The sequence below is a fragment of the Ranitomeya imitator genome, chromosome 1, assembly GCF_032444005.1.
Source record: "Ranitomeya imitator isolate aRanImi1 chromosome 1, aRanImi1.pri, whole genome shotgun sequence".
NCBI classification, from domain to species: domain Eukaryota; kingdom Metazoa; phylum Chordata; class Amphibia; order Anura; family Dendrobatidae; genus Ranitomeya; species Ranitomeya imitator.
In genome coordinates this window covers 403,749,694-403,763,952 of record NC_091282.1, presented here as the reverse complement: position 1 = coordinate 403,763,952, position 14,259 = coordinate 403,749,694, and the positions used below count along the sequence as shown (strand labels likewise).

The 14,259-nt window shown below is 45.6% G+C and overlaps 1 protein-coding gene across 1 annotated transcript in view; it reads right to left on the bottom strand.

Moving 5' to 3' along the window:
- GOLM1 (golgi membrane protein 1) overlaps positions 1–14,259 on the bottom strand; it is a 167,924-nt gene that overhangs the window by 36,636 nt on the left and 117,029 nt on the right. Inside the window, exon 6 of the mRNA XM_069762443.1 lies at positions 3,488–3,614. Within this exon, the coding sequence (XP_069618544.1) occupies positions 3,488–3,614 (127 nt within the window). The remainder of the gene's footprint in view (positions 1–3,487; positions 3,615–14,259) is intronic.

Below are 14,259 nucleotides of genomic sequence, written 5' to 3'. Positions count from 1 at the left end.
ATCAAAGGTGCAGAGCATATATGGCACAGCATTATAAGGAGCATCTATGGGGCCATAATCAAAGGTGCAGAGCATATATGGCACAGCATTATAAGGGGCATCTATGGGGCCATAATCAAAGGTGCAGAGCATATATGGCACAGCATTATAAGGAGCACCTATGGGGCCATAATCAAAGGTGCAGAGCATATATGGCACAGCATTATAAGGAGCATTTATGGGGCCATAATCAAAGGTGCAGAGCATATATGGCACAGCATTATAAGGAACATCTATGGGGCCATAATCAAAGGTGCAGAGCATATATGGCACAGCATTATAAGGGGCATTTATGGGGCCATAATCAAAGGTGCAGAGCATATATGGCACAGCATTATAAGGAACATCTATGGGGCCATAATCAAAGGTGCAGAGCATATATGGCACAGCATTATAAGGGGCACCTATGGGGCCATAATCAAAGGTGCAGAGCATATATGGCACAGCATTATAAGGAGCATCTATGGGGCCATAATCAAAGGTGCAGAGCATATATGGCACAGCATTATAAGGGGCATTTATGGGGCCATAATCAAAGGTGCAGAGCATATATGGCACAGCATTATAAGGAACATCTATGGGGCCATAATCAAAGGTGCAGAGCATATATGGCACAGCATTATAAGGGGCACCTATGGGGCCATAATCAAAGGTGCAGAGCATATATGGCACAACATTATAAGGAGCATCTATGGGGCCATAATCAAAGGTGCAGAGCATATATGGCACAGCATTATAAGGGGCACCTATGGGGCCATAATCAAAGGTGCAGAGCATATATGGCACAGCATTATAAGGAGCATTTATGGGGCCATAATCAAAGGTGCAGAGCATATATGGCACAGCATTATAAGGAACATCTATGGGGCCATAATCAAAGGTGCAGAGCATATATGGCACAGCATTATAAGGGGCATTTATGGGGCCATAATCAAAGGTGCAGAGCATATATGGCACAGCATTATAAGGAGCATCTATGGGGCCATAATCAAAGGTGCAGAGCATATATGGCACAGCATTATAAGGGGCATCTATGGGGCCATAATCAAAGGTGCAGAGCATATATGGCACAGCATTATAAGGGGTATTTATGGGGCCATAATCAAAGGTGCAGAGCATATATGGCACAGCATTATAAGGAGCATTTATGGGGCCATAATCAAAGGTGCAGAGCATATATGGCACAGCATTATAAGGGGCATTTATGGGGCCATAATCAAAGGTGCAGAGCATATATGGCACAACATTATAAGGAGCATCTATGGGGCCATAATCAAAGGTGCAGAGCATATATGGCACAGCATTATAAGGAGCATCTATGGGGCCATAATCAAAGGTGCAGAGCATATATGGCACAGCATTATAAGGAGCATTTATGGGGCCATAATCAAAGGTGCAGAGCATATATGGCACAGCATCATAAGGAGCACCTATGGGGCCATAATCAAAGGTGCAGAGCATATATGGCACAGCATTATAAGGGGCATCTATGGGGCCATAATCAAAGGTGCAGAGCATATATGGCACAGCATTATAAGGAGCATTTATGGGGCCATAATCAAAGGTGCAGAGCATATATGGCACAGCATCATAAGGAGCACCTATGGGGCCATAATCAAAGGTGCAGAGCATATATGGCACAGCATTATAAGGGGCATTTATGGGGCCATAATCAAAGGTGCAGAGCATATATGGCACAGCATTATAAGGAGCACCTATGGGGCCATAATCAAAGGTGCAGAGCATATATGGCACAGCATTATAAGGAGCATTTATGGGGCCATAATCAAAGGTGCAGAGCATATATGGCACAGCATTATAAGGATAAGGGGCATTTATGGGGCAATAATGAACGGTGCAGAGCATCTATTTTTAAAATTCACCGGTAGCTGCTGCATTTTCCACCCTAGGCTTATACTCGAGTCAATAAGTTTTCCCAGTTTTTTGTGGCAAAATTAGGGGGGTCGGCTTATACTCGAGTATATACGGTATAATATATATATATATATATATATATATATATATATATATATATATATATATATTTTTCCTCCTATTGAAGCTCCTAGATTCCCCTTTCAGTGCCCCCATAAAGTATAATACCAATAATAGTGCCCCATAAACACAGTATGATATCCTGACAGTGAATTCCACCAAAGTACCATCAACACGCAAACTATGATGGCCATACTGTAGCCCTTCCCCTCGGCAAAGTATGGTGACTTGAACACTGTATGATGCCCCACACAGCCCTTCTTACAGTCATACAGTATAAAGGCCCCCACATAGTACCTGCAAACTGTATAATGCCTCCCCCATATAGTTCTGCAAACCGTATAATGGTCCACCACATAGCTCTGGATGCAGTATAACGGCCCCCACATAGTACCTACAAACTATATAATGGACCCCACACGTAGCCCTCCCCCCATGGTCATTCAAATAATTGCCGCACACATAGCCCTCCAAATATTATAATGGCCCCACATAGCCATTGAAACAGTATAATGGCCCCCACATAGCCTCGCAAACAGTATAATGGCCCCTACATGGCCCTGCAAACTGTATGATGGCCTCCCACATTACCCTACAAACAGTATGCTTACCCACATTGGCTTGCAAGCAGTATAATGGTCTCCCACATAAAGTATAAAGGCTCCCATATAGTATAATGCCCTCCCATAGCCCTTCAAATATTATAATGGTCCTCACATAGCTCTCCAAATAGTATAATGGCCCCTACATAGCCCTCTAACTAGTATATTGGTCCCCAAATAGCTTTCCATATAGTATAATGCACCCCACATTGACTGCCAAGTAATATAATGCGTCTCACATTACCTTCCACTTAGTATACTGCACCCCACAGTATATTGCCCAGTGCATAGCGCCTTCCATATAATATAATGAGCTCCACACAACCCTCCATATAATATTCTGCACCCCACAATGCCTTCCACATAGTATAGTGCACCCTGAACACTCTCAGGACCTTCAAATGGTATAATGCCTCTACAACGTACTCCTTGATTTAAAAAAAAAAGAAAAAACTCACCCTCCTCGTTTCACCGCTACTTGGACTCTGCAGCGTGTAGTCTGAAGCACCTCACATCTCGGTGCTACGGGCACAATATAGTGACAGTCGCGCCTACACATCCACACCCAGATGCAGGGGAAGAATGATTGAGGAGAGCGCAGACGGCTTTCTACTCCATCATTGCTTTCAAATGTATTCGCATCCATGATGCAGATGCAGTTGAAAGTGCAATGCAGGGTGGCAGGTCTGGAGCCACCGCTGGCACTGGGTCCCATCGGCTCACGAGCCCCATAGGTGCTATTGGCGGTATACCACAGTGTATGAATCTTGCCGAGGAGCAGTTGAAAGTAGCATAAACTGGGCATATCTGTGTGTAGAAATCACACAATGAAAATTCCAGCGAATCTTTACCTTTTCAAACTTAATGGTGTCTTTTTCCTCATCCTCATTCTTTGGCTTCATATTCCTTCCAGTCAATCGGCGGATCTTTTCCTCACACTGCTCATTAACCTCCGTTATCTTATTACTGCACTGTGCCCTTGAAATAACAATTTTAAAGTCATTAAAGTAGAAATGATGCAGTTAAGGAAAAAGATAAATAAACTCTAAAATAATAATATTAAACAAATAGATGGGAGATTTGAGCTGGACAAAACATCATATATAAGGTTATCTTAATATATACTTACCTTGTGATGTCTTCACATCCTGTTCCGTCCAGATGTGTCCGGATCCCAGAATTCCAAGCGGCGGAAGTTCACCGACCTCCATATTGGGACACCCAAGTGATGGGTGTCTCAATATGGAAACTGTTGGTGGTACCAGCCTCTTGTGCAGTACCACCAGTGGAACACCGTCGCACCGCACACACAAACTGTATATGCTGTACGCACCACACACACTGTATACGCCGTACGCAACACACACACTGTATACGCCGTATGTAACACACACACACACTGTATACGCCGTACGCGACACACACACTGTATATGCCGTACACAATATAAATCAATTTATTGCACATATAAAGATAGACAAACAAAAAAAGTGGCGTAAGGTGGAAGAACAGCTAAAGAAATATCGGCAATGTGGACCAGAGAAAAATGACTGTGTGGCCACCAGTACCGCAACACAAAGCATGATGTAAGTATGTTCTCCAATACACTATAATAGTGCTGCCATCAAAAAATGAACAATGTCAGAAACGACCATAATAGATGGCTGCCATACAGGTCTAAATGAACAAGCTGTTCGTCATTAGGCAAGATAGTGCATGGATATTATGCATTAAACAGTCCGCAATAGGGGAACACAATAAAGCCATTCAGTGAGCTATTTACCTTCGGACATGGTGCAGGCCTTGTGCTGGGGCGCCGGTAAGCCACACAGAAGCCTCGACGTGCGTTTCACCGTCCTCGGCTTCATCAGGAGGCGTGGCTTAAAAGCAGGGGTAACGGACTATATATGTGAGTATGAACATTAATCAGCGAATCGAAGCGCCGTGGTGTATGATGTCCCGCCCCGTGACGGAACAGGCCGGCACGCAGCGTGGATGATGGGAAGGAGGACGTGCGTCATCGCTCCCCATCACCATGGCGACGCGTCCAGCCCGCAGCACCACCGGAAGAGTACAGGGCATATAGCAGGCGCCTCTGCGCATGTGAGGAAACGAGTATCCGGGACCGCAGCTGATATGTAAGTATTCAGCTAAGCTATATCATACAATTGCAGCACGGGGACTAATAATAACTAGACGTAATTATATATATACTGCCGTCATAAATATAAGAACCGATACACAATAATAATCGGAATAGCTTAAATATTACATCGTAGATAAATATCTATTACAAACAATAATATAAATAGCAAAAAATGTCAGTTAATAACATGGGCTCTTCCAACCATAAGTCATTGCAATGTTAACAAGTAATTGATCAAATGACCATCATGAATCATAAATATGCTTAGTTACACCCGTACACTCTGAAACTTATCACATCTTATTATTGGATCATAAAGTAAATATCATCGATTACAGAGTAGAAAAGCATCGGTAGATATAAGGCAGTCACAAGATGTTTCATTGGAAAGTTTTTTCATCGGATGGAATATACGCTGAAGATACAACATGGGACTGTGCTGATAGTTCATCGTGAAAGGTTCCTTGATAACTAACAGTATATCTATAGAGATACAAAAGAACTAAATTAATATACAAAAAAAAAAACAAATTTTTAAAAACAAATTTCCGTAACCCATTAAAATGGCGCACATACAATTAAAGAAAAGACTTGAAACTAATGGTCTCATTGAGACCATTTGGTGTTAGTGTCTAATGTCACTATCCAGCGTGTTTCCTTTTGTAACAATTTTTGTTTTAAATTGCCGCCGCGTATGCCCATATAGACGTGATCTATGCCTCTGACAAAAAATCCCTTGGGGTTACATTGGTGGATTTCAAATAAGTGTCTAGGAATAGGTTTTAGAAGATGTGGTTCTGAGCAGGTTATTGCATTTTTGATATCTCTGACGTGTTCCTGTATACGAATTTTAAGGGATCTGGTTGTCATTCCCACATATATGTACCCACAGGGGCAGCTGGCATGGTAGACAACCGCCTCCGTGTCACATGTAATGTGATGTACAATTTTAGAAGATTTGTCTCCTTTCGCATTCGAAAACTCTTTAGTCCTCAAAATATAGCGACACGCCAAGCAATTTCCGCAAGAAAAACAACCCCAAGGGGGCCTTTGCTGTTGGTTGCAAATGGATTACCTTTAGGTACAACATAATGGCTCTGACACAGCAAATCACCTAAAGTCTGGGATCTGCGCCATGTAATAGAAGGGTAAGGTGTAAGGCCTCTTTCACACTTCAGTCTTTCGGCGTCAGTCAAAAACCGCCATTTTCGTGAAATGGCGGATCCGCCATTTTTTTTGGCGGATCCGCTATTTTCCCATTGACTTGCATTAGAGACGGATTGTGGCGGATGGCCGTCCGTTCCATCCGCCATGCGACGGATCCGTCGATATTTGGCGGACGTTGTCTAGACATTGACGGACTTTGTAACGTTTTTTGGCGCCGCCGAAAAGGCGGACCGCGGCGGATCCGTCGTGTCCGCCTTTTTTTAGAATGGGCGCCTATGGGCGACGGATCCGTCGCGATCTGCTTTTTGGCGGATCCGTCGCCTCAATCCGCTTTTTTTGATTGAGCATGCTCCAAAAAGTGGATACTTTGCCCAGACAACCCAAAAACTATATAAAGAGGACAGGTCATTCCCAAATGTACCAGCCAGCAAGACAGACCCTTCAATTCAAGAGAGACCCAGCCAGACCCTGCCAGCAAGACCTTGCCAGCCAGCCAGAGAGGCCCTGCCAGCTAGCCAGAGAGGCCCTGCCAGCCAGAGAGGCCCTGCCAGCCAGAGACACACTGCCAGACCCTGCAAGCAAGACCTTGCCAGCCAGGCCCTGCCAGCCAGCCACAGAGGCCCTGCCAGCCAGCCAGAGAGGCCCTGCCAGCCAGAGACACACTGCCAGACCCTGCAAGCAAGACCTTGCCAGCCAGGCCCTGCCTGCCAGCCAGAGAGGCCCTGCCAGCCAGCCAGAGAGGCCGTGCCAGCCAGACCCTGCCTGAGACAGCCATGTGAGTACTGCCATCCAGCGTGCGTGCGTGCGTGCGTGCGTGCGTGCGTGCGTGTGTGTGTGTGTGTGTGCGTGCATTTGTGTATGACGTACTGAGTACAGCAAGAGCTTTTAAAACCTGAATCCAACCTGAGGCCTGCCGTCGTCCTGCAACAGCCAGTGCCCTGCTACAGTCCAGATCCACCCCGAGGCCTGCCACTGTGAATATATCAAGCTCCAGCTGGAGGACTGATGGCTGTGTGTGTGTGTGTATTTTTGTACTGCTGTGTGCTTTTGTATGTATGTGTTCACGTGCCTGCACCTTATTATGCCTTCGTCAATATTATGCCTTTTCATGTGTTATGCTTGCGTTATGACTCTGCTAGCAGGTATGTTTGTTTGCATCTTGTTGGTTGCATGTGCATTTGTCAATGCCATATTGGTTAATGTTGATTTTTGATGTATTTACTAAAGGTACCGTCACACTGAGCGACGCTGCAGCAATACCGACAACGATCCTGATCACTGCAGCGTCGCTGTTTGTCGCGTGCGTGCGTGCGTGTGTGTGCCTGCCTGCCCTGTTTATATGTTTTTCATACTATGCTGGTATTTTGAATAGCTGTGGTGTAAAATGTGTTTTGTGTGTGTGTATAAATGATGTGTGATGTGTTCTGCATCTTTGTTGTTTTCCATAATGTACCGTATATACTCGAGTATAAGCCGACCCGAGTATAAGCCGACCCCCCTAATTTTGCCACAAAAAACTGGGAAAACTTATTGACTCGAGTATAAGCCTAGGGTGGAAATGCAGCATTTACCGGTGAATTTCAAAAACAAAAATAGATCATTATTTCCCCATAGCTGTGCCATATAGTGCTCTGCACCGTTCATATTTCCCCATAGGTGTGAACCATATAGTGCTCTGCACCGTTCATTGTGCCCCCTAGCTGTGCCATATACGGTGCTCTGCACCGTTCATTGTGCCCCATAGATGTGCCATATACGGTGCTCTGCACCGTTCACTGTGCCCCATAGCTGTGCCATATACGGTGCTCTGCACCGTTCATTGTGCCCCATAGATGTGCCATATACGGTGCTCTGCACCGTTCACTGTGCCCCATAGCTGTGCCATATACGGTGCTCTGCACCGTTCACTGTGCCCCATAGCTGTGCCATATACGGTGCTCTGCACCGTTCACTGTGCCCCATAGATGTGCCATATACGGTGCTCTGCACCGTTCATTGTGCCCCATAGATGTGCCATATACGGTGCTCTGCACCGTTCACTGTGCCCCATAGCTGTGCCATATACGGTGCCCTGCACCGTTCACTGTGCCCCATAGATGTGCCATATACGGTGCTCTGCACCGTTCACTGTGCCCCATAGCTGTGCCATATACGGTGCTCTGCACCGTTCACTGTGCCCCATAGCTGTGCCATATACGGTGCTCTGCACCGTTCACTGTGCCCCATAGATGTGCCATATACGGTGCTCTGCACCGTTCATTGTGCCCCATAGATGTGCCATATACGGTGCTCTGCACCGTTCACTGTGCCCCATAGCTGTGCCATATACGGTGCCCTGCACCGTTCACTGTGCCCCATAGATGTGCCATATACGGTGCTCTGCACCGTTCACTGTGCCCCATAGCTGTGCCATATACGGTGCTCTGCACCGTTCACTGTGCCCCATAGCTGTGCCATATACGGTGCTCTGCACCGTTCACTGTGCCCCATGCATAGCTGTGCTGTGCCATATACGGTGCTCTGCACCGTTCACTGTGCCCCATAGCTGTGCTGTGCCATATACGGTGCTCTGCACCGTTCACTGTGCCCCATAGCTGTGCTGTGCCATATACGGTGCTCTGCACCGTTCACTGTGCCCCATAGCTGTGCTGTGCCATATACGGTGCTCTGCACCGTTCACTGTGCCCCATAGCTGTGCTGTGCCATATACGGTGCTCTGCACCGTTCATTGTGCCCCCTAGCTGTGCCATATACGGTGCTCTGCACCGTTCACTGTGCCCCATAGATGCTCCACATAAATTTGTGCCGCCGCTGCCGCAATAAAGAAAAAAAAACACATACTCACCTCCCTTGATTGCAGCTCCCGGCGTCTCGTTCCGGCGCCTCCATCTTCCCGGCGTCTCTGCTCTGACTGATCAGGCAGAGGGCGCCGCGCACACTGTATGCGTCATCGCGCCCTCTGCCTGAACAGTCAGAGAGCAGAGACGCCGGGAAGATGGAGGCGCCGGCCGGGAAGATGGAGGCGCCGGCCGGGAAGATGGAGCGACGCCCGGCGGCTGGAACGTGGACAGGTGAATATAACATACTCACCTAGTCCTGGCGATCCTCGCGCTGTCCCTCTGCCTGGTCTTCGGTGCCGCAGCTTCTTTCTCTATCAGCGGTCACCGGCACCGCTGATTAGAGAAATGAATAAGCGGCTCCGCCCCTATGGGAGGTGGAGCCGCTTATTCATTTCTGTAATGAGCGGTCCCACGTGACCGCTGAAGAGAGGAAGAAACTGCAGCGCCGAAGCCCGTGGGACGGCAGGGACAGCGCGAGGATCGCTGGGACTAGGTAAGTATACCTCAGCGCCCTCACCCGCCGACCCCACCGCTACCGTGACTCGAGTATAAGCCGAGGGGGGCACTTTCAGCCCAAAAATTTGGGCTGAAAATCTCGGCTTATACTCGAGTATATACGGTACTTGTATTTCAAATAAAGAGCAGTGTAGCTCCTACTGTACCCTAAAAAAAAGAAAATTTTAAAAAATATAGTAATAAAAATTTCACAAAACTGTCAGTAGTCTCATTTCAAGATAAATGTAATATTGGGTAAACATGCCGTAAAGGTTATATATACAAATGTGTAATGCAAATCTTTGCTATAGAATATGTTATCTGGTTTTAGAAAATACAAACTGTAGGGTAATCATAATTAACAATTTTGGGGATTGGTATTTTAATTTCGAATGAGGAACATTTTTTATAAGGTTAAACTTTGTTTAGGTGGGTTTTACCAGCATGCGCATATCAAGTTCTAAGTAGTTTTGGTGTTGTTTTAAAGGGATTTTTTGGGGGTTTTTTTTGTGGGGAAACAGGAGGTAGAGGGTTTGGCAGCTTGTGCATCAAGCATACGTAGCATATCAAGTTTGACGGCTAAGAATTTTTTTTTTCTTTTGTGGTGGGGGAAATCAAAAATAAGTTGGCACTGTAGGTACTGTAGTAGGTACTGACCCAAGACGTACACAAGCAGGCTCCCCAATTTTTTTAAAAAGTTGTAAGTGTAAAGTCCCTACAGCTGCATCTATCCTTTTGTATAGTAGCTTAGAACTCTCTTTATGCTTGCAGATTCTAGGGACCAAGAGGACCCAAGCAAGGGACCGACCAACCCAAGATAGACGCAAGATCATAATGTCTTCTTCTGAGAGCCCCCCAGCACATCATCAGCAAACTGAGGTGTTAATTTTTTTTCTTCATAAATTTTTTATTTTGGTGCAACAATGGCAATTGTATTTTAAGCCTTTATGTGTTTATTCTGTATTCACAGGAATATGAAGCAGAGGGGCTAACAGAAGGAGACGGACAGGGTGGAGAAATACAAGGAGCGGGAGCGCATAGTGTAAGTTTTGAACAGACCGATCCTCACATACAATGCACTACACCCAACACAAACATTCAGCACAGCACACAATACATATGCCTCGATCAAAGAACATTATTAATTTTATTTTTTTTTTTAAATTAGTCTTCACAATCCGGGGCTCGACGTAGAGTTCCTCAAAGCACCTCCCATAGTCGTCGGAATGATAATCGCGGCGGTCGCCGAAGAGTAAGTTCCTTTTTGGTTTGGTGTTTAGTAAAATGTAAAATTCATGTGTTGTAATCTTTCCCTTTTTATTCTTATCTTTTTGTTAGGCTTCACAGCGTGCTCCCGAAAAAGATGATGAAGAGGAGGGCATCGATGTGAACACCCTCATCGAAGCAGTACAAAGTCGGGAGCCGCTGTGGAACATGTCGGACCGCCGCCATGCTGACCAGTTAATCACCCGACGGCTATGGGAGGAAGTGTGCAGTGCTGTTATGGATAACTGGGAGGAACTCGATGCTGGGGCCCAGGATCTAGCGCGTAAGTATTCACACTTCATAACCTTATGTTAGGCATGATTTAATGTGGTGTATAGTAACCAATTTTTGCTTTCTCTTTCCAGGTAACAGGATTATCGTGCGGTGGAGGTCACTCAGGGATCGCTTCAAGAGGGAGTTTAATAAGGAGATGCAGGCCCCGAGTGGATCTAGAGGACGCAGGAGCAGATACAAACATGCCAGAGCCCTGTCGTTCCTCCGGTCGACGCTGCTGAGCAGAAGGTAAATATTCAACACCACATATTTTCAGTCAAACTGTAAAAATGTGTAACCTTCAATTTTTTTTGCAGCAAGGGCAATTGTAATATCCAGATACTAATTTTTTTTTTCTTCTTTAACAGCACTTTCTGCAGCACTCGGGAGCCTGCATCAGAGTTGCACCCCTCTGGAGCGATCCCTCAAGAGTCCGCCACCGGGGACCACGTCGACCCCTCTGTTTCTGCACCTTCCCTTTCGTTTGATCCCTCAGCCTCATCCACCAGCGCTGGAGCAGCAGGGCGGACTTCGTCACTTGAAGCTGCAGGTGATGAGTTAGAGTTCCCTTTACCCCACCCCTCTGCCACTGCCGCAACATCTAGACCAACTTTGTGGTCAGGACGGCAGCGCCAGAGAGGTCAGGAAAGGAGCTATGCGCCTGACTTTTTGCAGCTGAATGCATCCTTTCACAGTGCCATCAAGCTTTTGAGTGAGCAAACGTCTGCTGGGTACAATATGCTTAACAAAAGCATACTTGAACTCAGCAGTCGTCTTGATAGGATGCAATCAGATGCAAATCAGTCACCAAGGCACTGTTTTTTTCAGTCGGTCCTCAGGCACATGGAAAATCTAACTCCTGACCTGCAGATGCATGTGATGCAAGGCTGCCACACTGCTCTAGCGCAGGCGATGTCCCATGCCCCTCCACCTACCCTTCATGTGTCAACACCTTTCCCCTCTCAATCCACCGTCTATCCTCCCGTCCGTCCTCCTCCTGTCCGTCCTCCTCCCGTCCATTCTACTCCTTCGTCATTTGTTCCTTCCCCCCTTAGTCTTTCCCAGTTTTTACCGTCCCCCTTCCATTCTTCCCCTTTAACTTCTCCGTTCCCAATCCCACCAACACCTTCATACCTCCCACACACCACATCTGCACCTCAACTCTCTACACAACCTCATGTTTTCACCACCCATTCTACTTCTGTTCCTCCCCGTGATGTCCTGTCCCCCACTCTCGACGTGGTCCGCCCCGTCAGCCCCTCCGCTACTATCTCCACCCCAAACTATGAGAATCTGTAAATAAATAAACAGTTTTTTGGTTTAAAAACAATTTTATTGTCTTTCTCTTTTTTTTTTTTGTAAAGTTTTTAAATCACCAAGGTTATGGCAATAGTAACAATAACAGTGTTTAAAGGGTACCGTTGCAAAACATACAATGCTGCATTAAAGTACAAAGATTTTGTAAGCAAACAAAAAATGGTATTTTTACAAGTGTAAAAAGAAAAAAATTTTTACACCATTTCATACTGCCAGTCAACTGATCCTGCAGGAGACATGAAGTAGTCTGCAAAACTGTCCCGCATTCTGGAGACTGCTACTGGACTGCGAAAGTGGGGTTTTGGTAATCCCGTAAGGTGCTTTCAGAAACATTATCCTCCAGGGAAACTTGTTCTTTTGATAAAACAAAATTGTGCAGGACAACGCACGCTTTGACCACATCATCGACAGTTTCAGTCTGCAGTTTAATTGCAGTTAGCAGGACTCTCCATTTGGCAGTTAAGATGCCAAAAGCACATTCCACTACTCTTCGTGCTCTGGTTAAGCGGTAATTGTAAATTTTTTTCCTCTGGGTCAGTCCACTACTTCCAAAGGGTTTCAGCAAGTGTGGGGAAAGCTGGAAGGCATCATCTCCAACACAAACAAATGGTAATGGTGGACTAGTGGTTCCAGGGAGAGGTCTAGGGGGCGGAAAATCAAATGTCTCTCCATATAAACGGCGCCCCATTGGTGAATTTTTAAAGATTTGTGAATCATTTGCGCGTCCATACGCACCGATATCAACAGCGATGAACTTGCATTGTGCATCGGCTATGGCCATCAACACAATAGAGAAGTACTTCTTATAGTTATAAAACTGTGATCCAGAGCCTGAAGGTTTGACGATCCGTATGTGCTTTCCATCAACTGCTCCAACACAATTTGGAAACTGGCAAATTTGATGAAAATTTTGGGCGATCTCCAGCCACCTCTCCTGTGATGGCTCTGGGATGTATTCCGCTTGTAGGCACTCCCACAATGCCCGGCAGGTATCTCTGATGATCCCCGAGATGGTGGATATCCCAAGTCGATACTGAAAATGGAGGGATGAGAACGACTCTCCAGTTGCAAGGAATCTGTTAACAAAACGAAAAGACAATAATTAATAAAAAAAATTCAAAAAACAACATTACAGTTATAAGTCTGATGAATGAGAATCATTTAAAAAAAAAAATTACTTACCGAATAGTCACCATGAGACGCTCTGCTGGTGATATTGAGAATCGCATCTGGGTGTCTCGTCTACGTATACAGTCTTCCACATAGCCCAATAAAAACTCGAAATTTTCAGCTCTCATCCTCACATAATTGAAGAACTTTTGAGGGTTTTCCCTTAGTTCCATGTAAAGCGTGGAATAAACACCACGGGTCATACGTTGTGCTGTGATGGGATGGATCCACAGCCTTCTCTTCCGCCGCTGCCGTAGGATGCGCAGTCTTTGTTCCTCCCTCTCTCGAACGCTGACTGCCAACTGATTTGCCTCAAAAGTAAAATCCGCATAGATCTTTGCAATGTTCGCCAGGACTCCTTCCATTTCTGCCACTTTCTCTACAACCTTTCAAAGATGTGGTGTAAATACACGCTATATATAGTTTTGCAGTAGTATCCAGTAGCCAATCACATTGAAATCCTCCCCTTTTAAAAAACGGATCCGTCAAAAAACGGTTACAACGGATGTAAAAACGGTCGCAACGGTTCTAACGGATCCGTTTTTTAAACGGATCGGGGCAGCTGATCCGTCAAAAAAACGGATCCGTTAGAACCGTTTTTCCACCAAATTTGACGGATCCGTCGATCCGCCACGATGTCGGACCTAACTGACGCCACACAACTGAAGTGTGAAAGAACTCTAAGTTGTTGCTGCAAATCTCTGTCAGTTACGGTAATAAAACAGACCAATGTTTTTTGAAAATCTGATTAATTTCCGTCCAGTTTGAATTAAATTTCGTTGTAAATCTAGGTGTTACATCTGATCGTATATTTTTCTTACAACTAGATTTTGAGAAGAGGGTAGATCTATTTGTATGCAAAGCACGTGAATAGCCTCTTATGATGTCATGATTAGGATAGCCTCTATTTTTAAATCTGTGGTGCAGATCCCTGGCCTGTTTGTGAAAT